This window comes from Fibroporia radiculosa (genome assembly GCF_000313525.1).
Source record: "Fibroporia radiculosa TFFH 294 genomic supercontigs, scaffold4111, whole genome shotgun sequence".
In the NCBI taxonomy this organism is placed as follows: domain Eukaryota; kingdom Fungi; phylum Basidiomycota; class Agaricomycetes; order Polyporales; family Fibroporiaceae; genus Fibroporia; species Fibroporia radiculosa.
In genome coordinates this window covers 94493-119305 of record NW_012133400.1, presented here as the reverse complement: position 1 = coordinate 119305, position 24813 = coordinate 94493, and the positions used below count along the sequence as shown (strand labels likewise).

The window sequence follows — 24813 nt, the reverse complement described above, 5'->3', positions numbered from 1 at the left end:
TGTGGTGCAATGAAATATCTCGCTAGTCTTTCGGCCATGATCTACCGGCGTCAACGTTTACATTTCGTTGGGTTCTGCCGCATCATTCTAATTGACGTGCACCACTTCTCTGCGTCAACTGATTTGTCGTTGGCCTGGCGGTCTCACCCATCCACGCGCCTGCTGTCGAACTCTAGACACAACAATGGCAGCTGCGTTGAGTTTTGCCGCACAGGTAATTGTATACGCCCAATGGAAGGCTTGAAATTGAGGGACATGATGGTCATCCTTGTGTAGGATGAGATCCTTCTCTCGGCGTCATTGGTGGAGTTACGGCGAACGTAGCTGGATGTGTGATGAAGTCGTATCATGTGAGTATGGATTCATGTCCATGTCTTGCTTTTTTTGTCGGACTGTATGCTTTGCGAACGCCCTTTTCGCTTCCCGGGACTTGAACAAACATCTTCTCAGGTCGTTGCTCGCCTCGCGGCTGGATCATATTCATATCGTGAATTCGAATTTCCAGATACATGTGCTCCTCTGTGGAGGTGGAGGTGTCAGCAAATCGCTTATAAGAAAGGATGGGGTCGTACCTCCAAGATAATGGCACAGTCGTCTTGTGCTCTACCGCAGAAAATGTTTGGTATGTCCCTTCGCTCGCTGGGTTATCTGGCGCTTCTCGCCTCCGCATCTTTGTCTTCAATATCGACCGTCCATGCCAAGATATCGAGTGCACATGAACAGCAAATTTTCCAGTCTTCGAAGATAGAGTTTACGTCACAACTCCAGACTGATACCAGCATCAGATATGTCACTGACTCTGGGGTTTGCGAGACTACGCCTGGCGTCACACAGATGTCCGGGTATATAGATATCGGGACCAATATGTCCATGGTGAAGAAACATTATGGCTCACCGGGAATTTTTCTGATGTGTTGTTGATCTGCAGTGGTTTTGGTTCTTCGAGTCTCGAAACGAGCCTGAGACGGCGCCCTTCACTTTATGGTGCGCTCGTATACTCATCATTGTAATGTCGTGGGTCAGTCTGAAAACTCCGCTCCCATCGCAGGCTGAACGGCGGTCCGGGATGTTCATCTATGATTGCGCTATTCCAAGGTAAGGGCTGATTGAATGAGCTGGGCCTGACCATTCCTGAGCGTTGAGGTACTCACAGAGAACGGACCATGCTTCGTAAACCCAGACAACTCTTCCACTTACATCAATCCATACAGGTGAGAACCTTCAGCATATTGAGTCTTCAATCGTCTGATTATCGTTCTAGTTGGAATAACATCAGCAACAGTATGGAAACCTGCCGAAATGTTCCCCCACATTGAGTTGACGTATAAACCCCAGTGATATACATCGACCAGCCCATTGGCACTGGCTTCTCGTATGGCACGCGCGACGTGAATAGCACGTTCTCGGCAGCGCCTGAGATTTGGAAAGCGTTCCAAATACTTTTCGAGAGCAGCGAGTTCAAGAAGTATCAGAACCGCGAGTGCGTGTTCCGTAAGACGACCACTCATATGATGCTCATTGATCGATTTGACTGCAGGTTCATATTTGCGACAGAGAGTTATGGTGGACACTACGGACCAGGCTTTGTCACCTACTTTGACGAACAGAACGCGAAGATTGCGAATGGTTCGATCGAGGGCGAGCCGATCAATGTCAGTGCACTCATGATTAACAAGTGAGCAAATTTCTCCTGAAAGGTTCTCCCGCTTCATTCGGCCGCTCAATCAAACACCCTCAGTGGCTGGTTTGATCCTCTGATACAGAATCAAGCCTACGTAGACTTCGTCCGGGATGCGCCTGGTTATGGACAGCTGCAGGATGACGCCGCCATTGCCCAGGCGAACGCGTCGTTCTACGAGCCCGGCGGCTGCCAAGTGCAGTTGCAAAATTGCGACAAAGCCGGAAACTCGACAGAGAGCAATCCAATCTGCCAAAACGCCGCCGCATATTGTGTGAGTAGAAATTCGAGCTTTTATTTGTGGAGCGACGACGACTAACGCCGGACCGCTCGAGCTTTAGCTGGATGAAGTGTACAAACCTGCGATTGGCGATCGCTATGAGTATGACCTGCGACAGAAGGCACCCGGCTACTTCCCAACTATGAACTACGTCACCTATCTGCAAAGTCCATATGTGATGAGCCAGATTGGTGCAGAGGTTGGGCGGATGACGATGTCGGATATTCTTACTGGGCTGACATTATTCCAAGTCGATGTACCAGGATTGTTCCGATGCCGTCGAAGGCGACTTCAACAAGACGGGCGACGACGCTCGCTCATTGCTGCCTCAATTATCGGCACTTGCGGATTCCGGGCTCAAGATACTCATATGGGTATGCGTTCTGTCCAGCATGCTGTGAACGCTGTGAACTAAGCTGGACTTTGTTACATTGCAGGCCGGTGACGCAGATATCAAGTGCGTGTTTGGGCTGTCCGACACGGTTGGAACTCACATTCACGCCCTTTGTTCCGGTCAGCTGTAACTGGGTAGGCGGAAACGCATCCGTCCGCGCCATGGAGTGGTACGGAAGCGAGCGCCTGCGCAGCACAAATCTCAATCAGAGGACGCGCGATCGGTGCTGTCCAGAATGTGGACAACTTCACGTTCGCGTAAGTCGCGCAGTGAACGACTAGCTGGTTACCGCAAATGACTGACATGCCATCGACGGCCGTGCAGGCGAATTTACGAGGCTGGACACGAAGTGGTGCGCATTTTCATTGGCCCCCCCGTGTGCAGGAAAGCTGACGATGCGCATCGCGCGCAGCCTGCCTTCCAGCCCGAGGCTTCCCTCGAGATCTTCCGGCAGGTGATAAACCGAGAGCCCCTCCACTCTGTCGATTAGCGGACCTACATACCAAGACCGAGGCAACGAGTGGCCATGAATATGGGTTGCTCCTGCAGCGAGTTCCGGGGGGAGTCGATTCTTGGAACCACAGTATACGTGTGGTATGCGAATGAAAACGTTTGATTGCAGCAACGACATGCGCCGGACCGGGCTGTACATGTACTCGTGAGTGCGTCCCACTGCCCTCATGAAAGGAGTCGGACTGCAAGATGGCTTGCACAATTGTCTTGCGCCATTATCCTCATATCGCTCGGCTGAACCGGTAAACTTACCTACCCGGCGGAATCTTAATGGCGCCAGGCAGTATGATTCGGCGAACGGCCCTGTAGGCTGTAGCAAGCCTATCTGGGTTACTCCAGGATAGTGAAGACAGCGGCAAGGAATCCTCTCGCCGCTCTGCGAACGTAAACATACCGAGACAGCAGATATGGCAGATGGTATCCGGCACAAGTTGAATGATAGCTCTAGTCGCCGAATATACGTAGTGCAAATGGCGGAGCTCAATAAGCAGCCGACCCTCTGAATCTCACATCATGATAATCGAGCCCAAGGCTTACAATTACATGGTCGCTGCTCAGGAAACTTGCCTTCCGCCCGTCAGTGTAGGACAGATTGGTGCAGACACTCGTCAGCATCTGCGCTGCCGGGAGTCGGCGCATTCGTCTTCCACTACACCGGGACACGCTTGTTAACCAGTAGCTTCTCTGTATCATTTTTCATTGTATGTGGCTCCCGTCGCACCAGCTTGACTAAAAGCAAATAAAATCATGCAGCCTGCCTGCTTTTATACCCGTAAAAACCGTCCAGTCGTTAAGAGTATCATGACCGTCTACGCATGTCGACGTCTGAGCAGTGATAATACACTGCCCCGGGACATAATTAAGCCTTCTGCGCCCGCCTGTCGGACCTCGGAGCCGCGAGGCGTGGTGGTTAGACATCTTATCGAAAGGTATGGTGGGGCCCGTACGCTCTACAGCAGGATCTCTAGTCCAACGTTCACGCAATCCAGGGCAGACGCGTCTGGCGACTCTAGTCGTCTTTCTCGTCCTCTTCGTCGTCCGAGCGCTCGTCAGTCACCTTTTCCGCCTGTTCCTGGGAGAAGATTCCCGCAGCAGCTCTAGGAAGAGAGCAGTGGTATGAGGACGCGCGCAAACGGTTTCGAGGAGCCACTCACCGTACGCCAATCCGGAGGATGAGAACGTACCACAAGAGGTTGAGTAACTGCAGGAGGACGAGCGGTACAAAGACTTGATACTTCATCCACCATACCATCCAGACACCATCTTCTGGGGACCACCGTTTCGAGGTTTCTCTGAGGAAATGTCGTAAGTTGTTAATCAGCATCACGCGGCCACGAATTAAAATGTACGCACGGCATCAGATCAAACTCTGTCCACACGGAGTACAGAATGTAGAAGTTCAAGAAGTGGCGGAAGTATCTGTACACGTACATCGTGCAAGTTGCGTGAACTCAAAGTCAAACGGTAGTCCTTTACGTTGCACTTACGACCAAATCCCGACGAAAAGGAGATATACTACGACCTTGGTGCGCGCATATTGAATGTAGTTGATCGCCTTGGACAGCTGTTTCCACAACTTGTCAGGCATGAAGCTGATCTGAAGCCGGCTGTGACGAACCGCAATGAAGACATCTGGTACATCCATGCTAACATACACCGCGTTCCCGATGAAGGTTAGATTGATGAGATAGCTCCATCTGTAGCGCCAAAGTCAATACCACAGATCATAACGCCGGAGGAGACGCACCCAACAAGCCAGAGGGTGACAAAATGGTGTGCAACAAGTTCATAATAATCCTTGCGCGGTTTCTCGAGGTTGAGCAGGAGCACAATCAGCTGTTGGCACCAGTATGACGCCTGCATGAGATAGTAGCGCTTTAACTCGGGCTTCATTTGCCAGTGGGGGTAATCTAGATCGGTGTTAGAGAGAAACCGGGAGTTGTGCACCGGACGTACCTATCCAAAAGTATTCCGTGCGGTACCACCATGTGGGGAACTGAGACATAATACGCTGTACACTCGGTGTCAATATGACCATCGAAACGGGCACGCGAGTGTATACGCACAATACCCCATATGCCCATGAAGGCAAAGTAGGCCATAGCATACCCCTGTTCACCGAAGCGAGCGAGTTTAGACTCCTTCTTGATGCCAAACCATTGGCCTACGGAGCGGGAGATATGGAGGGTGATGATTTGACGGAAGAAGGACCAGACGATGATATACCAAGCAATGAATACAAGATCGAGATATCCTTTGGCGTAGCGAGGATCATCGGGGGCGGAGTCGGGGATGGGGTGGGAGATGAAGATGAGGGGGGCAAAGGGGTTGGAGAGCTCCGGGGCGAGGAAGGGGCGGACGAGCTCCCAGTTGGACCAGAGGACGAAGGTGATGAGGAGAATCTTGAAGGACGAAGCTAGAGCGAGCACGGATGGTGAGATGAGGCAGCAGCGAGAGGGAGGGACGCACTTGGTACGACGACCCATCGCATGGACTTGATATCTGCCCAGAGGCCATAGGACGCGGTAGACCAGGGATCGAGCTGGCCGGGATGGGTGGGTTTTGTGGGAGACGCGAACTGGGCATCGAGCGGACTGGGGGTTGGTCAGCAGGCAATGTAGCGAGCAGGGCGGCACGGCACACACGTCTGGGGTCTGAATGGACCGGCTAGATGGTGAGTAGCATCTGATCTGTCATGGGACGGTGAGTGGGGGATGTGCGCTGGCGGGGAAGGGGTAGGGGCGTACTCGATGTGCTGGATGGACTGGCGGAGACGGAGGCCAGGCCTGCGGGGGGCAGGGGGGGAGGAGGACATGAGGGGAGGAGGAGAGAGGAGGAGACGTGGGAGGGAGGACGCGGAAGATATCTTTGCGGTTGCTCGCCGGTGGCCCACAGACGCCCGGGCCGACGCGCTGGCGGACGCGTCTCGGGCGACTGCAGCCCACGCGCGGGTCCGCCGGGGTCTGTGTGCAATGTTCTCCTCCCTCGGCCTCTTCGACGCGCTCCCCTGCCCCGACGCCCCCGCCTGTCCCCGCCCCGCCTGCCTCTTCACCCACCGCCCCGGCGTGCTCGAACACCTCGTCCCCATCCCCGTAGACGTCCCCACCGATGTCCCCCCACAGCCATCTCCGCCATCCGCGTCTCCTGCTCCTCTCGTCCCAGCCAAACGCCCCGTCCCCCACCCCAGCCGCCCCCGCACCATCCCAGAGGCAGGCCCCTCAGAGCCCCCCGCAAAGCTCCAGCGCATCGGCCCCCCAAAGAGGCCCGTTGCAGCCCCGACGGCCACTCTCTCCACCGTACGCTCTCGTGCGCACCCTCATCCTCATCTTTACTAACCAGTCCTGACAGAATGGGACCCCCGTCCTCCGAGTTAGCGCAGCTCACTCCCAAGTCGCCATCCCTGTCCGCCAGGTACGCTTACCAAATTCCTCCTCACGTAACCCTTCTCTCGCCGCGGTCGCTTGGGGGGTCAATAAAATTTTCACGGCACACTCAAAAATATTTCCCCATCGCCTCCGTGATCCGTCTTCGGCACCGCAGTCTCTCGAATGTCGTCGCAATGTCAGTGGTCGTGCGCCATTAATAATGGCATCGCAGCTGCCAGACTGCTACCGCGACTCTGGCATATCTGCTTGTGTGCCTGTAGCAAAGACTGACCCAGATGCATCCAGGCAATGCTCAAATCGCTTTACGACCATTTTGTTGTCCTCTACGAAAAGATCCTCCCTTCCAACCCCACCCTCGCCTCCGAGCATGCCCTCCAGCAGGAAGAGGAGGTATACAAAAAGTCCACAAAGCTCACTTATCGTAATGTACGCCCCGCGCACCCCTCTTCTCCCTCGCAGAGCAGTCTGACGAATCTCAGCCCAGGCTGTCATCTCGTCGATCGCGTCGCTTAAAAGGCGCCCGTTCCCAGACAGCCCGTCCCATCCCTCTGTCGGGTCTGAGGGCGAGGTCGCAGCGCGTGCCGAAGCGCGCAAGAAGCTCGAGGCTCTTCGCCTGACAGTAGCACAGCTCGAGCCCCATGTCCTTTCGCTGGAAGAGATGCGCAAGTGGGGCTATATTGTCGAGATCCCTCCGGGCCCCGGCGGGGAACGCCCCACCGAGCTTGGCGCGGTTAAGACGTGCGAGAGGTGCGTACAGCCATACATGGTAAAGAAGCCAGACGATGCGGACGAGTGCGTTTTCCATTGGGGGAGGCTTTTTTCGTCAAAGGCAAGCGGTATGTCTCGCTATTTACTGTCCCTGTCGAAAGCCGCTCACTGCCTTGCTTGCGATCGGCAGGAGAGAAGCGTCGCCTGTACACCTGTTGTTCACGCTCTGCAGACAGTGAGGGGTGCGAGCGCGGAAAACATGTCTTCTACGACTCCACCCCAGAGGACTTGCACCTCCGACATCCGTTTACTTTCACTCGGGCCCCGTCTTCCTCAAATGCCAGTGCCTCCTCCCGCCTTGACACTGCCCTCGACATCGTGGCGCTGGATTGTGAGATGGTCTATACGACCGGCGGTTTTCGCGTCGCGCGAGTGTCGGTGGTCGACTCAATGGGCAAGGAAGTCTTCGACGAGCTGGTGCGGATGGACGACGGTGTCGAAGTCATGTGAGTCCGGACCTCGAGCTGTATTTGCGTCGCCGGACTTAAAGAACGCAGAGACTTTAACACGCGATTTTCTGGTATCACCGCCGAGTCGTACGAAGCTGCCGTTCTCCCGCTCGCTGCGGTGCGCAAGTCGCTTGATACACTCATCAATGCGCACACGATCATCATCGGGCACGCGCTGGAGAACGATCTGAAGACGTTGCGGATGATCCACCACCGATGCGTCGACACCGTCATGCTGTTCCCGCACAATGCGGGCCCGCCGTATAGGAGAGCTCTGAGAGTTCTGTGAGTTGCCTCGCGCCGATGATCTGCATGAGTGGCGCTGACTTGCGCGTGTTCAGCGTGAAGGAGCATCTGGGTCAGACTATCCAGTCTGGCGGAGGATCGGTCGGACATAGCTCCGTAGAGGACTCTGTCGCGACTTTGGACCTAGTACGCTGGCATGTTCTTAATCGCCCAAGGCCACAGGCAAAACCCCAAGAGGGATCAGCAGGTAGACAGTAGTCCTTGTTCTCATACAGTTTGCGTCAACAAACGACGTCGTTCGTCCTGACTTACGAGATGCTTGCGCCTACACAGGACGTTGTACAATAAATAGATACGATACCAGTATGCATACAGAACCCATGTCCACTCTCATCGTGTAGCACTACATCATTCCACGCAATGCATATCCGCTCCAGCATAGCTTGGGCCGCCTACGGCCCTCTGGAGCCCAGACTACCCAGCCGCGCCATTGTATCCTCGCTGTTCTCCTGGTCCTCAATGCTGTCCGATTGCGTGACCTGCAGGATAAATTGAGCCAGCGGTAGGACCATTAGACTGGAGAGGGCTCACCACGCGAAGCACAGACTTCTTGGAGGATTCCTGCAGCTCGCCGGCGATGATGAGCTCATCGAGAATCTGTGTGGATATGAGTCCGACGGAGCGGGGCCGCGGAAGCCCGGAACACGCACCGCATACGCCTTCTGGAAGTTGAAAATCCTGGCAATCGACACAGTCAGTATCCGCGCGCGTCTCAATTGGGGTTTCCGCCTTACAAGTCTAGCTCACACACCTGGCGCGGCGCGGGTCAGCGGTGCGCACGCTCGGAGGAGGGAGAGGGGCGCACGTTTCCAAAGTACCTGTCGAGGACCTCGACGTACCGGTGGACGATCTCGAGCGTGACGAGCTCGTTGTCGCCCGATCCGATCCCGCAGACGAAGAACAGCGAGGCGTACCGCCGGTAGACGACCTTCGTGTCTAGATGGCGCTGCATGAGTTATCTGGAACGGCATAGATGGCTCGTGCGGTACCCTTGTATTCGAGGACGTTGCACATGCGCGTGCGGCGGGCGAGGACGAGCTGCGTGACGTCCTTGACGATCTTGGCCTTGGTCTTCTGGGGCATCGTCGTGAACCATTTTGAAAGACGGACTTTGCCTGGGCGAGCAGCGTGTCAGAGGTCATAGTAAAGGCACAGAGAGGTGCACGTGCCTTGGCGGGAGACGAGGAGGATGTAGGTGATCATGGCGGGCGGGGAGCGCTGTGTCGTTGGGCGTCGGTACAGTATGATCGGGAGGAGGAGGCGTTGATTACCTTTCTTGTACGATTTCAAACAGACACAAACAGGCATCCACCCATGATGGCCGATTTGGCCTCGATCACCATCCACTCGCTCTCGACTTTAGAGGGTCCGACTCGCACTGCGCCTCTCTTCCTCCTCTCGTCGTCTGGCACAACGAGCAGCTCCCTCTCGGAAAATATTACTTGCGCTGTCCTTCGCTAGTTCTGTCATGGAAGGGAAGCTCGCGCTTCCAAGCTTTCTCAAGCTCCTCACCAATCATAACGTGCCTGCGTCCAAAGCGATGGCTGTTGCAGGGAAAATGTCAGCCCCAGTGTGAAGTGCTCTCCTTGTTCCCGCGCGGGGCTGAACGTGCTGTATTAGCTACAAGACTCACAACACTCCCTCCCTGCTCGCTCAGCTCACAGATGCCAAGCTCAGCGGAGCCGGCGTAGAAGACAAGGAGACTCGGAGGCTTGTCCTCGCCGCCATCCGGAAGGCAGGCTACACGGCCTCTACAAGAGGGGCCTCTGGAGCCACCGGCCCCAGCGGCAGCACGCCCAGTGGTGCAGGTGTCCGTTCCTCGTCTGCAGCTTCCCAATCTGAGGTGAGTGCCGTTAAAACTTATGGCGCCCGTACCTGAAATGAACCGGTGACGTCTTCATGCCTTGTGCTCCCCCATGGGTCTGAAACAGCGTCCCAAGAAGAAGCGCAAGCGCGACGACGACCTGAACGAATTCTTGCCCGATCATCCCCCAGATGAGGGCGCGATGTACGGCAGCCTAGAGTTCAATGAAATTCTCGACGAGGAGGTGCGTATAGCGCTCGCTCCACGGTCTGGTGCGAGCGTATGGAACGCTGTGTTCCACGCTCTGCCAATTGGCAGCCTTCTCGCAGGCTAACGTATGGCTGTCTATTCTCGGACGCTCAGATCCTCAAGCCCAAATTCACGGTCGTGAACCGTGCCCCCATCATGATGGCCTGGGCGTTTGTCGTCGCAGAACGGCTGGGTTTCCAGCGCGAGGAAGCCCTCAGCATAGGTATGCCCAGCAGCTGGCACTGCACACAGCCACAGAGCTGTGTTCTGCGCCGCATGCTCACCCGCTTCGCGTCGATTTATCCAGCATCGGTATACACGGAAATGAACGCCATTTCCAAAGGCGTCTCCCTTGGGATCTTCGACAAGAACAAGAGCAAGGGGGTGGATGCAAGCCCGAGCGGCACCCAGCCGTACGTAGACCTCATGGGCCGACGGTCAGTGGCTCGTCTCCCGCGGATCACGTATGGGCCTGACACTAACGAGCGGCGCTCCCTCACCGCGTGCACTCCCCGGGCTCCACCTCTCCCCTCAGCATGTACGTGTCCCTTTAATGTTCGGGTGCGCCCATCGGGAGTTTCACGATCCCCCTACTCACGCCCTCCCCCACACCCCAGACCGCTCTACCAGACTGCCTCCGGGGGCTGGCGCGCTTTGTCCTCAGGCAGTCCCGTCGCGCCCACGTCTGCGTTTTCGTACATCACCCGTGCCCTGCGGCAGACTGCGCCACCCGTCCTCGGTGCGCTGCGCCTCCTTGCCGCGAGCTACACGCCCGTGGAGCTCAACCGTGACGCGTTCGCTCTCTATGCCGAGTTCCGTCCGAGCGTTGAGGAGTGGGGACAACGCGGTGAGACGCGGTGCGCGACGATTTTAGACCTGCGAAAGGCAGGGACTCAACAAGGCCAGGACCATGGTCAAGCTGAAGACGGAAGTGCGCGCATTGAGGCTCCCGTAAAGGTTGACAGTGGATCCCCCGACGGAGTTAGCGTGGCCGATGCCCCGGCGACAGACGGTACCGAGCAAGAACCAGCGAGCAAGAAACAACGCAGCATGACATTGGAAGAATACGAGGCAGCCCTAGATGACGATCATATGTTTGACAGTGTTGACCTCAATTTCGACAATGTGCCTTGATCAGTGTGCCGCCCAGTTGGAGCGAACTGGTTGTCTGGGGTAGCATGAATATGGCATCACAAGGCGTCGCGATACGTCAAGGTCGTCGTGTAAAATATCTACATTCACAAACCATAGCATCTAATAAATCCAGCCATTACTGTCCTACCCAATTACTAGCATGTATCCACGACCACTGCTAATTAGGTATCATTCCCTTAGGCAAGGTTTTTGATGACAGCGGCGGTAAACTCGGAGGTCGTTGCAGAGCCTTCAGGGGAGGTATTCATGAATAGCTATCGAGCAAGTATAGCATTTCGAAGACGTACCACCCATGTCGGCCGTGCGAACGTTGGCCGCATTAATCACGTCGAAAGTCGCGCTAGCAATGTTGTTAGCAAGACCGTCGAGACTGCAAACAGTGGTTAGAACATAGTACTGTCGGAAAATAATTTTAAACGCGTACCCCAGATGCCTGAGCATCATGGTTGCGCTCAGAATCATAGCTGCAGGGTTAGCACGATTTGTGCCCATAATGTCTTTGGCAACGTGACGGCATCCGGGCTCAAATAGCGCATAGTCCTAGATAGGCCGTCAATATCAGCGAGCGGTATGACTAAGGGTGCACTGTTCGCTACATACGCGGCCGACATTGCAGCCGGGTACAATACCCGGACCACCAACCAGAGCGGCACCGATATTTGAGACAATTGCACCATATAGATTGGGCATGACCATGACGTCGAACTGGGTCGGTCTTGCGACCAGTTGCATCGACCTTCGTAGATTGTCAGTACGCAAAAGTCAAGCATCCTCAAGAAATCCAAGCATACGTGTTGTCAACAATCATATCATTGAACTCGATACCGGTACCTTTGTACTCCTCCGCGACACGGCGGAAGGTATTGAGGAATAGACCGTCACCAAGCTTCATGATATTTGCCTTGTGCACACACGTGACTTTCTGCATAAAAGATCGCCGAAACACGTCTCCGGTCAATGACGACATTAAGTGAGACAAATTTACTAATTACGCACCTTACGACCATTCTTCAAGGCAAAGTCGAATGCAAAGCGCGATATGCGTTCCGCCTTGGCGCGTGTCGAGACTTTCAAGCTCTCGACAACACCTGGGTAACTTTGATGTTCGAGACCGGAGTACTCTCCCTCCGTGTTTTCACGAATGATGGCGAAGTCGACGTTGTCGTGGCGTGTAGGGAATCCTGGAAGTGACTTGCAAAGAACAACAGAGGCATAAATGTCGAGCTGCTGGCGCATGGCAACATTCCATGATACGTGGCCAGATTGTGAGATGGGTGTGAAAAGGATACCTAAGGATTGAGGTTAATATGTGCGCAAGGGGGACGTAGCGCAGAACTTGAATATTTCTACTTGCCCTTCAGTCCAACACGGTTACGCCTCAAACTCTCTACAGCCTGCTTGAAGAGTTCCTCTCCGGAGGAAGACATACCGGACACATTGTATTGTTCCCATTCGATGGGGGCATTTACATACTCAAAAATCTCCTTTACGGAGTCGGTAATCTCGTTACCAATACCATCTCCTGGAATGAGGGTGACCTGTGATGGCAGCATCAATGTAGAATGCATATCGGCACGGCCAACAAAACACATACGGTGTACACGCCACCGTACTTAGTAGGCAGCTGAGGTGATAAGATGTTAGTGAGACAATGAGACGCATTGCACGGTATACTGACCCTCTGTGTAACCTTGGGGAAGCCAGCAGAGAGTGTGGTGGCAGTCCTCTAACGTAAACAGAGTAAGAATGAGGACCGCGTAAGCTTGGTGGTGAGCATACCGCCTGAGTGACGGGGCGAGCAGCCGCTGCGAGTGCGTTGCGGAGCATGAAGGGCTAGAGGGAGGACAGGTCGAGATGCAGGATCTGCAGGGAAGACAGTGTTGAAATCGAAAAATGTGAAGTCAAGACTCGGCCGAACCGGGGCAGCTGGCGAAGGGTGCACGTGACTGCCCTGCGTCATACCGGCCTCGCGTATTCCGGTCAAGACCGCCGCCAGCGTGCGCGCTCAAATTGGACACACTGGGCCTCAGGCGAGCGACGAGTCGGACGACGTCGTGTCCTCGGACCCTCATCTCGCTTTTCTCCTCCCTCCTGGTTGCCTCTTCGCGTCCGCACTCTCTTACGACGACAACCATTCTTTTCATGAAGTTTTGACCGAAGAACGCACCATGGAGGCAAAACAATTCCACAAAACGGTAGCCGACCTTGCAGAGCAAATTCACCCCAGGCGGCAACGCGATCTTTTATTTTATATCGTCCTCGTTGTCGCGGTCATCCCCCTCTGGTCGATCGTGCCGCTCTCTTGGGCTTTTGTGATCTATGCGCTCCGATCAGGCCAGGTCTGGGCATATGCATGGCGTGGGCAAGCTCTTTTTGCTGCTGCGCTTTGTGAGGTCAGACCCAGTGACCGCGTTTGGCGCGTCTGAACGTGTACTCATCCCACCATGCTCTACAGGTATTCTTCAGCGTGTACCATTTCAACCTCGTCAAGTTGGTATCTGGGCCTCACGCCATGCCACCAAACAAGCTTGGCGAGCTTCAGCGCACTTTTGTTCGCGTGTTGCAAGCCGGCTTGGCAGACCTACCAGAGGAAGGATTTGATGAAGAATCACTAGACGTTGACCGACCAGGCAGTCCTGCTGAGGAAATCACTACCCTACAGTACGATGATCCTCGAGCCATTGACTTCCGTAATCAACTCAGAACCTGGTACGCAGTCATCCTTACTATCACCGCAAGAACTGATTCTTACTCGGCCTATCTGTAGGTTCGGCAAAGTACCCTGGTCATCAATTCATAAACATGAGATGCATACATGGCTTTACTGGTCCATATATAACGAGCCCTTCACATCTTTGGAAACACTCCCTCCTTCGCGAAAAATTGCACTCGAGGAAACCTGCAGCCTCATTGAATGTCGCTCGGGGTCCAAAATACCCGAAGGCTCGAATTCGTCTGTCAAGCCTTTGCTACTCACACTAGATCCTGTCAGCGTAGTGTGGCGCCCGTTTATTTGGTACCTCGGAGTCGCTATAAGCAATTACATCTTACGCAGAAGGCTGGTACGCCATCAAAACGCCAGATTTGGAGTGTACCATGGACTAGAGTAAGCTAAGCATTAGAGTATAACATCACCGTGCTCACTGCACTGCGATTAGGTATTTTGTCCGCGTTCCCTCTTCTTGGAATCCGACTACTGGCCCTCGACCGCTCGTGTTCATGCATGGCCTCGGTCTTGGTCTTACACAGTACAACCGTTTCATATCGCATCTTCTGAATGTTTTACCCAACCAGCCCATTCTTGTGCCTCTGCATCCACATATTAGCCAGGATATCTTTCATCCGCAGTTTCTGAGGCCGATGGGCCGCCAGGATATGGCCAAGACCCTTGCAGGATTGATCGACGAATTTGGGTGGGCGGTGTGGGACAGCAAGGAGGAATCTGATCAAGACGAGAGCAAGACCGAGAGCGCTCCGACAGGTGTTATTATGATAAGTCACTCGAAGTGCGTCAATATGCAGTTCTATTTATTTTGTCTCACCTCGCTCCAAGTGGGTCTTTCGCGCACGCCTGGATGCTTAAGGCGTATCCGACGATGATTACCCGATCATGCTTCATCGATCCTGTGACGTTCTGCTCTTGGGAAGGAGGTTTGTTTTCCCGGCGCGCTTTTTTCGATGCTTCAGACTGACTGTTATCCCTAGATCTCTGCTACAATTTCATTTACCGTCCTTGTAGAACTGTTCGTATGTTCGATGATTTTTGTAGTGTGGTACTCATGCGGACTGTGACGTATTGCAGGGAGTTGAACTGATCATCAAGTACTTTGTCGGGACTGAACTCGGTGTTGTGAATTTCCTCCAGCGTCACTTCGACTGGTATGCAAATTCGCTGTGGTACGAGGAGATTCCGAATGCTCGTGACCCCTCCAAGACCATGTTTTTCCTTGGAGGGAAGGACGATATCCTAGATGCATCGGTGCATTTCCCTATCATTTTGCCTATGTGCTAGCAGAATACTGACCGCAACAATATTTACAGCGGGTCAAACGATACCTTACCTCACACGGCATCCGCAAGGGCATCTGGTACGACCCTAATGGACGACACGGCCAAGCGATGTTATCCGGTTCACCTGGCCATAAGGAAATCTTGCGGTGGCTTCAGCAAACCGAATTATCCGCATAAAACCCCCACATATAACCCGCATACCATAGATTCGCTGTGACACCGGACCTCATTGACGTCGAGACAATGCAAGAGACGAATGCTGCTGTGCTTTGTATACCCACTGCTTTTTGCTTCATATTTTACATTTACTATCTAATTTGTTGGTTGCGGTCTGGCACGATACTGACGTCAATGAAATAGACTGTAATCGTTGGAGATGAACATTCGCGTCCGAGAAAGGGCGAGAGCGATATTTTTCCCTTGTCCTTGTGTGGATTTTACTGCCAAATGATCATTCCAAGAATATGGTTTTTGCTAAGTTTAAATGCTCTTGAATATGTTACATAGCCTCAGATCCGTTAGCCCTCGAAAGCAATCTTCGTAAGGTCGGAATGAGACTGAGAGCATTTCCATTGTTTATGGCCTCCAATTGTTCTGGGTCATCACTGTAAAATTGATCCAAATTTTCTGTGTACCAAGTTGCCATGTCCTTGTTCACCGCTATCACATAAATGAGCACTGCTCGTTCTATGCGTGCTGCTACTGAGGAACTTACCGGGGAAGTCAGTGCCGAACAGAACACGATCAGGTCCGACAAAACTCTTGAGTGCACTGAGGGTCGCCTTGTGGGCACTCAGCGCAGTCTCATAGTAGAAACTCTGAAAGTCCTGTAGGATCTCTTCAGGTGACAGCGGGCACCCCATATGTTTGGACAACACCGCGACGCGTGGGGCGAGCGAAATTGTGCTGCCTCCGAGATGGGAGAGAATAATTTTGACGTTGGAAAATTTGCGCTTCTTCCCCGTGACGACAAGGTGTGCGGCGCCTTTGTATGTTTCATTAGGAACCTACAATGTTATGGGTGGAAGGTCCGACGCCGACCTGAAACCTGCGGTGATGCGCACCTCCGTGATGGGGAGGCCAAGAAAAGGATGTGGGTATGGATTGGAAGAGGGCGTCTGGGTGCCGTGGAGAAACACCACAGTCCCTCGGCGGTTGAGCTCCTCCCAGATCGGATCATAAAGGTCATCGCCAAGGTAGGCTGGAAGGAGGTTAGGATCTGTATACAACCGTACCACGCGACTCACTGGCGCTGCTGCCCTCGCCATATGAAGACGGCAGGGCAATACCATCCGCATGCAGCTCATCGAGAGCGAATGCCAGCTCATCAAGCGCAGCTACAAGGTTCGTTTCAGCTGGTGCGGCCTTGCGAAAGTTTGTGTCTCGTACTGTTCGTGTCACCCGGAATGGGCAAACATGCGAAAAAACCAAACCGCCCGGGGTGCATTTCGCACACTTGAGCCATCAGCAGGTTGAGTTCTCTGGCTGCCTGGCAATTCTCTGGGCCAATTGGACCGCAGGGGACACCCGCAGGCAGAGAGAGGACGGCGATGTCGATGCCCAGGGCATCCATAGCCTGCAGGCTGACGGCTGGCGACCAGGGCAAATTTTCTGGGGGGGTGCGGAAACCGACAGCCTTGCTCTGCTCTGCCTTGCGAAGGGTGTTGGGGAAAATGTGGTGGTGCACGTCGATGCGACGTTTGATCCCGTCCTGCGCCACGACTCATTGAGTAGTCTATGAGGTGCATAGGAGGAGTGCACGTACCGCAGACACTTGTGAAGTATTTTGCATCCGGATGGACTGGGCGTAGTGGAGGAGGTCGTCACGGGGTTCAGAAATCACGCACTCTGGAGAGAGCTGTTCTGCGCATACCAATAGGGAACACAAAGGTCCTGTGTGGATCCCCCCGAGAAGCCAGCCGCGAATGGACAGGACGATTGGCCATGGCAGAGGCGGCGCAGTATCAATCTAGCTGCGGGTATTCGCTATCGTTGGCCTCGTCGATGCAGACGACGTGGACGAGGCTTCAGCGACGCTGCGCCGTATTAATCACTGGCCTCAACAGCGTGTGCATGATCCCAGCCAACACGAACCGACGAACATGAGTCTCGCATTCGCTACCGTAGCACCATGTTCTGTCCTACCTGGCAAATCTGATACCATATCGAGGAATTAGAGCGCTGCCGACTAGGCTGGGAATTCATGCTCTTGAAGATATAACACTAGGCTTGGCTGCTTTATATTATTCTTCACATATTCCTAGATCCGATAATACCTTGATGAACCAGTGGTTATCGAATAGATTCTGCATCAACTTGACCCTCTTCAGAGTGATCTGACGTAAACGATCAATTCGTCATGACCGATGCCCGGATAATTCACGTACGATGGGTGGAGGTATTTCATAGAAACGCCCCACCAACACATGCATCATATCAGCAAGACGAAGAATCATATCGGAATGAATATACGTCCTTGCTGCAGAGCCAGAGCACTACAGAAAGGGTATCATTGCCTAGAGAACCGAAGAAGAAACGCTCCGCGGTAGCAGCTTCGTGAGGTCAATGTTGACGAAACCTTGAAGCCTCCTGTAACCTCATCTATGGGCTGGCCCTTCGTGTAAAGAAGCAAGGCAGGGATATGAATCGCCATGTTTCTGACGTGCTTAAACACGAGGACATGTTATCAGACAACTGCTGGTCCTGAAACGCCAGGCTGACTCAAATTAGCTTTCTGACTGAAATTAAGCAGTAACAACACCTTCAATATCCGTTCGTTCGAAAACAGCCTCCATCGAGCTACGTGTTAGCGAAACTATCGTTAAAGCATTGCCTATTTGAGGCGTTAGTCCCCTAGCTCTATGCTCAAGCCACTGTAGTCTGAACATCAGCTTGGAGAATGCATGAGGAACTTACGTGTAGCTGGGGTAACCCGTTGGCCTTTTCATCACGGTGGTAGCACAACCAGCTACGCATAGAGACACCAAGATATCCCGCGCACACCTTGCGGGTAAATTTGTATTGTTGGAAGGCATCATGAGCAACGACATGGTCACCGCAGCAGACAAAGTTCTTTGTTGAACACGAGTATATGTGGGAAGAAATCTGTACACTCATAGTAACAAATACACTCGCCTCTACTCTCTGCGGAACTCTTTACACTCATCCGAGTCCCAGCTGACAAATTTGCCACTGAGAAAGTTCGGTACCTTCAGAGCCAGCGACGCGACAACATAGCCTGATTCCTCTGGTTTTATGAGCTTCTTGTCTGTCTGAAGATTGAGAAACATCTCGTAAACTTTAATGTCTAGCGTAGCGCTACCCTCCTCGCGTAATTGAGTCTGCATCTGTACAATATAGTGAGAACATTAAGGGAGCTTGCACGATACGAGGTCGCGCAGACGCACTGGAGTATCGACAGTACCTGGACGCACTGCCACACAGGTGATGCCTTGTTCGTCTTCTGCGAGAGTTCTAGATGATAACGGACGTGAGCATAATGATCAGATAGATCGGGCGACTCATGCACCTGCATAGGCTGTTCATTGCTGCCTTGCTCGCATTGTAGGGAGCCATAGAGGCGGTGCCCTTGACCGCAGACCCCGAGCTCACGAATACCACTCTGCCACCCAACTCACTCTTGCGCAGAGCTGGTAGCGCGGCCCTAAGGGCCGAAATCAGAGAAAAGAAGTTGACGTCGAAATGCGCCTTCCACGCGTCGAGCGAGACGTCCTCGGATGCTATCTTGCCCAGAGGCGCCACGATAGCAGCATTTAGAATCAACGAATCTAGATGGCCGTATTCTTTCAACGCCGAAGCGACGGCCTCTTCTACGATGTGCGCATCTGAGCTGTGCGTGGTGGATAATTGCTGAGGGCGGATCGGTTCACCGAAGAGATGGCATAGACTGACACATCACCCCTGAGGACCATGAGGGAGCCACCACAAGATTCTCGCAGCTTAGCAAGCTCAGGAGATTCCGTGCGAGACAACGCGACAACGTTTGCTCCGAATTCAGTGAGCAGGAGCTTTGCAACTGCGAGCCCAAGGCCTCTGCGAGAGGAATTTAGCCTTCGACTGCAAAAGACATTGATCGCAAGACGACGCACTTGGATGCCCCAGTGATGAAAACTACGGGTTTCCTCGCCATGTTGTGAGCAGAGGAGTGTGGATAATGCAGCGGGCGGTCGTGAGATTGGGAGAGGGAGAAACGGAGCGCGCTGAGCCGACGCCTGGGTGGTACGAGAGGACGATTCGCACGGTGACCTCCGAAGTGTGCCGAGCCAGCTCACATCGAAAAGTTGCCAGACGGTGTTCCTCACGTCCCTTCTCACCAATCCTTCCCAAATCCTTTCCTCCTCATCCAAAACAAATGTCGACGCGAGCAGCTTTCCGCCGCATTGCCCCTGCTCTCGCGCGCTCCCGTACAACACCCGCAGTCGCAGCTCGTCGCGCTGCCCTTGCACGCGGATATGCAACCCAGAGCGAACACACCGTCGGTCCAGTTATTTGTTCATGCACTATATGCTATTCTGACACAATGGGATCGTCAGGTTACTGTCCGTGAAGCTCTCAACTCCGCATTAGAGGAGGAGATGATACGGGACGACAAGGTGTTTATCATTGGTGAAGAGGTTGCTCGGTACAATGGTGCATACAAGGTATGTTTCCGCCATGTAGTTCTCGCTTTGTTTCTCACCTTTAGCGTTACACTAGGTCACCAAGGGTCTCATGGACAAGTTTGGTGAGAAGCGTGTCGTGGATACCCCCATTACGGAGATGGGTTTCGCTGGTATCGCAACTGGTGCCGCGTTTGCTGGTCTGCGGCCAGTGTGAGTGTTCTACAGAATTCATTTTGCAATCAGATACTTACGACTGATCATCTACTAGCTGCGAGTTCATGACGTTCAACTTTGCGATGCAAGCCATCGACCAGATCATCAACTCAGCCGCAAAAACACACTACATGTCCGGCGGAGGTGTTTGCTGTCCCATTGTCTTCCGTGGTCCCAACGGTGCCGCTGCTGGTGTCGCAGCACAGCATTCACAAGATTACGCGGCCTGGTACGGTTCCATCCCGGGACTGAAGGTCGTCAGCCCGTGGAGTGCAGAGGATTGCAAGGGTCTGCTCAAGGTATTCACCTAGGATCCTCTCTTATGAATTGCATCTAATCAAGGTGCCTGACAGGCTGCTATCAGGGATCCCAACCCGGTTGTGTTCCTTGAGAATGAGATGATGTACGGTGTCAGCTTCCCGATGCCTTCGGAAGCGATGTCAGACAACTTCCTGCTCCCCATTGGCAAGGCGAAGATAGAGCGAGAAGGCAGCGATGTCACCATTGTCGCACATAGTTTAGCAGTGACACACAGTATGAACGCAGCTGACATGCTTGCGAAGGAAGGTATCAAGGCAGAGGTCATTAACCTGCGCAGCATCCGCCCGCTCGACATTGAGACTATCAAGAAGTCAATAAAGAAGACGAACAGGTGTGTTGTCACCATCGGGGCCTTACGATGAGTTTAATGTGTTCGTCTCCAGACTCGTTGTTGTCGAGGGCGGTTTCCCCGGCTTTGGCGTAGGTAGCGAGATCTGCGCTCAAGTGATCGAGAGCGAGGCCTTTGACTATCTTGATGCGCCGGTCGAGCGTGTTACTGGTGCTGACGTTCCTACGCCGGTATGTGCGTTTTATAGTCGACGCGCCGTTCGCACTAACGCCGCTATCAGTATGCCGTGAACTTGGAGGCGCTCGCTTTCCCTGCGGCTGATGTTGTCGCCAAAGTGGCGAAGCGCGCACTCTACAGGACTAACTGAGCTATCATTTTATGAGTGAGGTTTTGAGTTTGGGGGTGGTGAGGATGCACGCTTTAATTTCTTGTTCGAAGCTAGACCCTTTCATAACTTAGGGAGCATTCTGTCTATCATATAACGTTACTCTACATATTCTCTACAATCTTCTTTCCGACGTTCTCGCCCGAAGTTACAATGCCCGCAGGCGAATACGTACTGCGTTGGCATGAGCTTGGAGCCCTTCGCAATCGGCGAGTGTCGCAACTACAGGGCCAAGGCCCCTTAAGCCATCCGCAGTGACTTCTTGCGAGGTGATGTGCTTCTGGAATGACAGTGTATTAACACCACTGAACTGACGGGCATAGCCATTGGTCGGCAGTGTGTGATTAGTGCCTGAAGCGTAATCGCCGCAGCTGGGGTGGAAACCAATTTAGGCAGTGTGCAGCAGTATCACCAAAAGTGCGCACCTTTCTGGTGAGTATGGTCCGACGAAGACACTCCCAGCATTCTCTATCAGCGGAACTACTCCGCTCGCGTTCTCCAGGTGAAGAATCAGGTGTTCCGGTGCGTAGTCATTCGAAAACTGGACCGCCTCCTCCACAGACCGGACCTTTACGGTGTTGCTCTTCGCGATAGACTCGCGGACGATATCAACGCGCGGTAGGGCGTGAGCCTGTGCATCAAGCTCGGTCTCTATTGCTGACAGCTCCGTATCCGAGAGGTCAATCGCAACAAGCACCACCTGCGAGTCCACGCCGTGTTCGGCCTGCGAGAGCAAGTCCGCAGCCACAAACGCTGGGTTGCAGGTATGATCTGCAATGACCTGTGGCGCCCACATTTCAGGATATCACAGCCAATATATCGACAGGAGATTTCTTACGAGAACTTCTGATGGCCCTGCGGGCATGTCGATCGAGACCAGTGCGTCCGTGTCGTTCTGCACCAACATCTTGGCTGCAGTGACCCACTGGTTCCCGGGTCCGAAGATCTTGTCCACCTTGGGGACACTCTGCGTCCCGTAAGCGAGAGCCGCAACAGCCTGCGCGCCGCCTGCTTTGAGGATAGCTGAAGCGCCTACGAGATGCGCGACATACATCACCTCTGGTGAGATGCTTCCGTCTTGCCTCGGGGGTGTCGCGAGAACAATCTCCTTGCAGCCCGCTACTTGTGCGGGGATGCCAAGCATCAGCGCAGTAGATGGAAGGATGGCAGTTCCACCAGGGACATACAGCCCTACACGTGCGATGGGCCGCGCGAAGCGTGAGCAGACAACACCAGGCATCGTCTCGACCAACATGGTCGACGTTTCCGCCTGCGCGGCATGGAACTTGTAGACGTTCGCGTACGCGACATCGATCGCATCGCGTACTGCGGGATCGAGCTGCATCATTTCGGGTGAGAAAGGCGGTCGGAGGACGGTCGAAGTGAGTTGAGCCTTATCAAACTTTGCAGTGAGCTCGAGCAGAGCCGCATCTCCACGTACGCGGACATCGTCCACAATGGGTTTGACTTTAGTGAGCATCTCGTCGTACTTCAGTACGGGTCGTCGAAGCAGCTGAGCTCGTTCCTGCGGCGAAGCGGCAGAGAGATCATAGCTGCGCATGCGAATAGGTGCAGTTGGATCCGCGGCGGGTTTGTGATCTCTTTGAGGTTGGGGTACAGTCTTCTTCACACGGTCGGGTGTCTGAGTCCACTGGGGTTTGGCATTGCCTGGGCGGCGGGTGACCTTTTTCGCCTTTTGATCGAGCGATTGCTCAATATCAGGAATTCCGACTCCAGCAGCCACGCAGCGCGTGAGGGCAAAGTACAGGAGATCTGCGGCTTCGAAAGCGACTTCCTCCTTTGTTTCTGCGCGACACAATTCGTCAGCCTCCTCTCGAATCTTGGCCTGGAGCAGCTCGGGGTCATTGAACAATCGCCGCGTGTACGAACCCTCCCGGGCGGACGAGAGACGCGATCGGAGGGTCTTCTCTAACGCAAATAGACCCTTGGACCCACCGTCACCAAAGCAAGATGCCCGATTGAGATGACAGAACCCCGCGCCATGCTGAATGACACTGTACTCGAGCGAATCAGAGTCACAGTCGACACGAATGCTAACTACATCCTGTGTTGCACCGGAGGTCTCGCCCTTGTGCCAGAGGCCATGTTTGCGCGACTGGTACACTCCTTTCCCTGTCGTGATGCTCGCCTTGATCGACTCTGCGGACGAATACACCAAGCCCAACGTCCGCCCCCCCTCGTTGTGAGAGGAGACGACAGTAGGAAAGAGACCGTCCGGACGGTCAGACACGAGTGGGGAAAGAAACGCATCCGCGATATTGATCTGGTGATCAGACGAGGCTTCCAGGGTGAGCAGAGATGTCGGGAGAACTACGACGGCTCCCGCAGCAACCAGGCCGCGGATGGCGGATGGCGCAGGGGGGGTGCTGGTGGACGCGGGCAGGACATGAACTGCAGAACCAGAGAAGAATCGAGACACGGACGCGACAAAGTCGACGTCCAGAGCGGGAGTCTTGACGAGCACACCTGATACGCCGTTCCGGATGGTGTCTGATACCGCGCTGACATTGCCCACGTCGAGAAGTAGCAACAAACGTTCGGCGGGAATGACTGCGATGGCATCCTTTGCCTGAGCAAGGGGCAGGATAACTTTTTCCGCTCCTCGGTCAAGGAAGGAGATCACTTCGTCAAGACTTGCGGCCGAGTCGTCGCAGAGAACGTAGTGGTCGGCAAGTGTCGCAGCAGCAAGCGAGGCAGGAACAACAAGAGGCCCGATGCGCGCAAGAGCGCGCAGGAGGGTCTCGTCCGCTGCACCTTCGAGCAGTGGCAAAAAGACAGACATATTGTCAGGATGGGAACATCGTCAGCGGCTACTCAGCGCGAGGAAAACGCATCCGAAGGACAAACCATAATGATATAATATAAAGAGTCCAAATGTGGATGTGGGTCCTGTAGTGTAGCGGTTAGCACATGAGATTCTGATCAGTGGTCATACACGGCCTTTCAATTCGATTCACCATTCTCATAACCCAGGTTCGATTCCTGGCAGGACCTTAGTTTTGCCTTTTATCTTGTTCTTGAATAAGAATGTGGCCACATTCGAGTTGTAATGCCTACGGCATGCACATCACGGCCTTGTTTACTGCCCTCAGGACACACGACGAAACAATAGGATTGTAGTCGTACAAAATGAGCACAAAAAACAGACTCTGGCTAAAGACATATGTGGCGAGCAGCTTTATGGAATCTCGTACATGAATACCAAGCAGCTGGAAACTAGTCGACAGGGCTGGCCTTCAATCAGAGGCAGGAGACTAGCGAGAGCTTGTCAACATGTGGCGCCCAGCACATGTGTGAAGGTTTGTGACCTTAATCAGATCATATCAACATAGACATATGTGAGGGGGTCTACACTAGATGCACCTGTGTGGGGAACCCTAAAAGCCTCCATGTGAGCGAAGAAAGCAACAGATAATGAAACTCGTCTTTGTCGGTCAGGCATCAGAGCACTCGCTATGATGCGCCAAGGCTACATGAACAGTCTCATTTTCATAGCGTAAATATATACATACAAGTTCTGCTTGCCAAATATCGAAGGTTGCCAGCAAAAGACAAGACAACCTGGTCCAGCCAAAGCCTGCAGGAAATGGAGAAAGGGAGAGGTCGAGTTGGGACCCACGGGCAAAAGACTATTTACAAGTCGATGGCGACTGGTGAATGATATGACACGTCCAGACGTGAAGCTGATAGCCAGACGCGGAAACTCGAGAACCAAATTGAGCAAACAGATCATGGGCGCATCACCGACGCGAGCGCGACAAATGACATCATCGCGATGTAGTGGCGCCTCCATGCATTTGGGCTATGGCCCAAGGCCATACTGGTCCACAAAGTCCTCCAGCCGGGTTAATGACATACGCTTGCGAGATCATCCGGCATCCAGTGAGACCACGACAAACGTGTCATGTACAGAGTTCGGGGGTAATAGTAAGGGTGTGGCGGGTAACCAGCCCCAGCCCTCAGTTCGCT

At 53.7% G+C, this 24813-nt stretch overlaps 11 protein-coding genes across 11 annotated transcripts; 5 read left to right on the top strand and 6 right to left on the bottom strand.

Moving 5' to 3' along the window:
* Window positions 1–624: 624 nt before the first annotated feature.
* FIBRA_05309 (uncharacterized protein) lies at window positions 625–2842 on the top strand (the record flags this gene model as incomplete). The annotated part of the gene is made up of 14 exons (XM_012327080.1): window positions 625–873; window positions 929–984; window positions 1049–1095; window positions 1154–1211; window positions 1262–1281; window positions 1336–1480; window positions 1538–1675; window positions 1739–1952; window positions 2020–2157; window positions 2210–2332; window positions 2396–2415; window positions 2491–2521; window positions 2587–2609; window positions 2677–2842. 14 exons carry the CDS (start codon window positions 625–627, stop codon window positions 2840–2842), a joined length of 1428 nt encoding a protein of 475 aa, XP_012182470.1.
* Window positions 2843–3874: 1032 nt separating this feature from the next.
* FIBRA_05308 (uncharacterized protein) lies at window positions 3875–5680 on the bottom strand (the record flags this gene model as incomplete). The annotated part of the gene is made up of 10 exons (XM_012327079.1): window positions 3875–3962; window positions 4020–4157; window positions 4219–4284; window positions 4353–4429; window positions 4484–4562; window positions 4613–4775; window positions 4822–4876; window positions 4932–5281; window positions 5335–5459; window positions 5511–5680. The coding sequence occupies 10 exons, from the start codon at window positions 5678–5680 to the stop codon at window positions 3875–3877; spliced, it is 1311 nt and encodes a 436-aa protein (XP_012182469.1).
* Window positions 5681–5837: 157 nt separating this feature from the next.
* On the top strand, window positions 5838–7972 carry FIBRA_05307 (uncharacterized protein; the record flags this gene model as incomplete). Its single annotated transcript, XM_012327078.1, has 7 exons — window positions 5838–6161; window positions 6214–6276; window positions 6537–6677; window positions 6736–7087; window positions 7150–7465; window positions 7517–7753; window positions 7810–7972. 7 exons carry the CDS (start codon window positions 5838–5840, stop codon window positions 7970–7972), a joined length of 1596 nt encoding a protein of 531 aa, XP_012182468.1.
* A 194-nt stretch (window positions 7973–8166) lies between these two features.
* Window positions 8167–8857, bottom strand: FIBRA_05306 (uncharacterized protein; the record flags this gene model as incomplete). Its single annotated transcript, XM_012327077.1, has 6 exons — window positions 8167–8253; window positions 8306–8371; window positions 8425–8452; window positions 8509–8525; window positions 8580–8710; window positions 8764–8857. The coding sequence occupies 6 exons, from the start codon at window positions 8855–8857 to the stop codon at window positions 8167–8169; spliced, it is 423 nt and encodes a 140-aa protein (XP_012182467.1).
* Window positions 8858–9242: 385 nt separating this feature from the next.
* On the top strand, window positions 9243–10961 carry FIBRA_05305 (uncharacterized protein; the record flags this gene model as incomplete). Its single annotated transcript, XM_012327076.1, has 7 exons — window positions 9243–9334; window positions 9395–9617; window positions 9706–9822; window positions 9897–10050; window positions 10135–10264; window positions 10314–10388; window positions 10445–10961. 7 exons carry the CDS (start codon window positions 9243–9245, stop codon window positions 10959–10961), a joined length of 1308 nt encoding a protein of 435 aa, XP_012182466.1.
* Window positions 10962–11158: 197 nt separating this feature from the next.
* FIBRA_05304 (uncharacterized protein) lies at window positions 11159–12809 on the bottom strand (the record flags this gene model as incomplete). The annotated part of the gene is made up of 10 exons (XM_012327075.1): window positions 11159–11211; window positions 11270–11352; window positions 11407–11522; window positions 11583–11718; window positions 11774–11904; window positions 11979–12271; window positions 12412–12520; window positions 12577–12606; window positions 12661–12708; window positions 12762–12809. The coding sequence occupies 10 exons, from the start codon at window positions 12807–12809 to the stop codon at window positions 11159–11161; spliced, it is 1047 nt and encodes a 348-aa protein (XP_012182465.1).
* A 341-nt stretch (window positions 12810–13150) lies between these two features.
* FIBRA_05303 (uncharacterized protein) lies at window positions 13151–15170 on the top strand (the record flags this gene model as incomplete). The annotated part of the gene is made up of 8 exons (XM_012327074.1): window positions 13151–13375; window positions 13438–13691; window positions 13750–14088; window positions 14141–14488; window positions 14536–14633; window positions 14688–14725; window positions 14785–14961; window positions 15024–15170. 8 exons carry the CDS (start codon window positions 13151–13153, stop codon window positions 15168–15170), a joined length of 1626 nt encoding a protein of 541 aa, XP_012182464.1.
* A 322-nt stretch (window positions 15171–15492) lies between these two features.
* Window positions 15493–16939, bottom strand: FIBRA_05302 (uncharacterized protein; the record flags this gene model as incomplete). The annotated part of the gene is made up of 7 exons (XM_012327073.1): window positions 15493–15653; window positions 15709–16000; window positions 16058–16194; window positions 16241–16330; window positions 16383–16704; window positions 16759–16794; window positions 16841–16939. The coding sequence occupies 7 exons, from the start codon at window positions 16937–16939 to the stop codon at window positions 15493–15495; spliced, it is 1137 nt and encodes a 378-aa protein (XP_012182463.1).
* A 1191-nt stretch (window positions 16940–18130) lies between these two features.
* On the bottom strand, window positions 18131–19143 carry FIBRA_05301 (uncharacterized protein; the record flags this gene model as incomplete). The annotated part of the gene is made up of 5 exons (XM_012327072.1): window positions 18131–18340; window positions 18401–18467; window positions 18523–18843; window positions 18906–19046; window positions 19103–19143. 5 exons carry the CDS (start codon window positions 19141–19143, stop codon window positions 18131–18133), a joined length of 780 nt encoding a protein of 259 aa, XP_012182462.1.
* Window positions 19144–19365: 222 nt separating this feature from the next.
* On the top strand, window positions 19366–20805 carry FIBRA_05300 (uncharacterized protein; the record flags this gene model as incomplete). Its single annotated transcript, XM_012327071.1, has 7 exons — window positions 19366–19488; window positions 19547–19654; window positions 19710–19825; window positions 19884–20127; window positions 20182–20480; window positions 20533–20668; window positions 20719–20805. 7 exons carry the CDS (start codon window positions 19366–19368, stop codon window positions 20803–20805), a joined length of 1113 nt encoding a protein of 370 aa, XP_012182461.1.
* A 166-nt stretch (window positions 20806–20971) lies between these two features.
* FIBRA_05299 (uncharacterized protein) lies at window positions 20972–23626 on the bottom strand (the record flags this gene model as incomplete). Its single annotated transcript, XM_012327070.1, has 3 exons — window positions 20972–21194; window positions 21249–21604; window positions 21662–23626. The coding sequence occupies 3 exons, from the start codon at window positions 23624–23626 to the stop codon at window positions 20972–20974; spliced, it is 2544 nt and encodes an 847-aa protein (XP_012182460.1).
* Between the last annotated feature and the right edge of the window lie 1187 nt (window positions 23627–24813).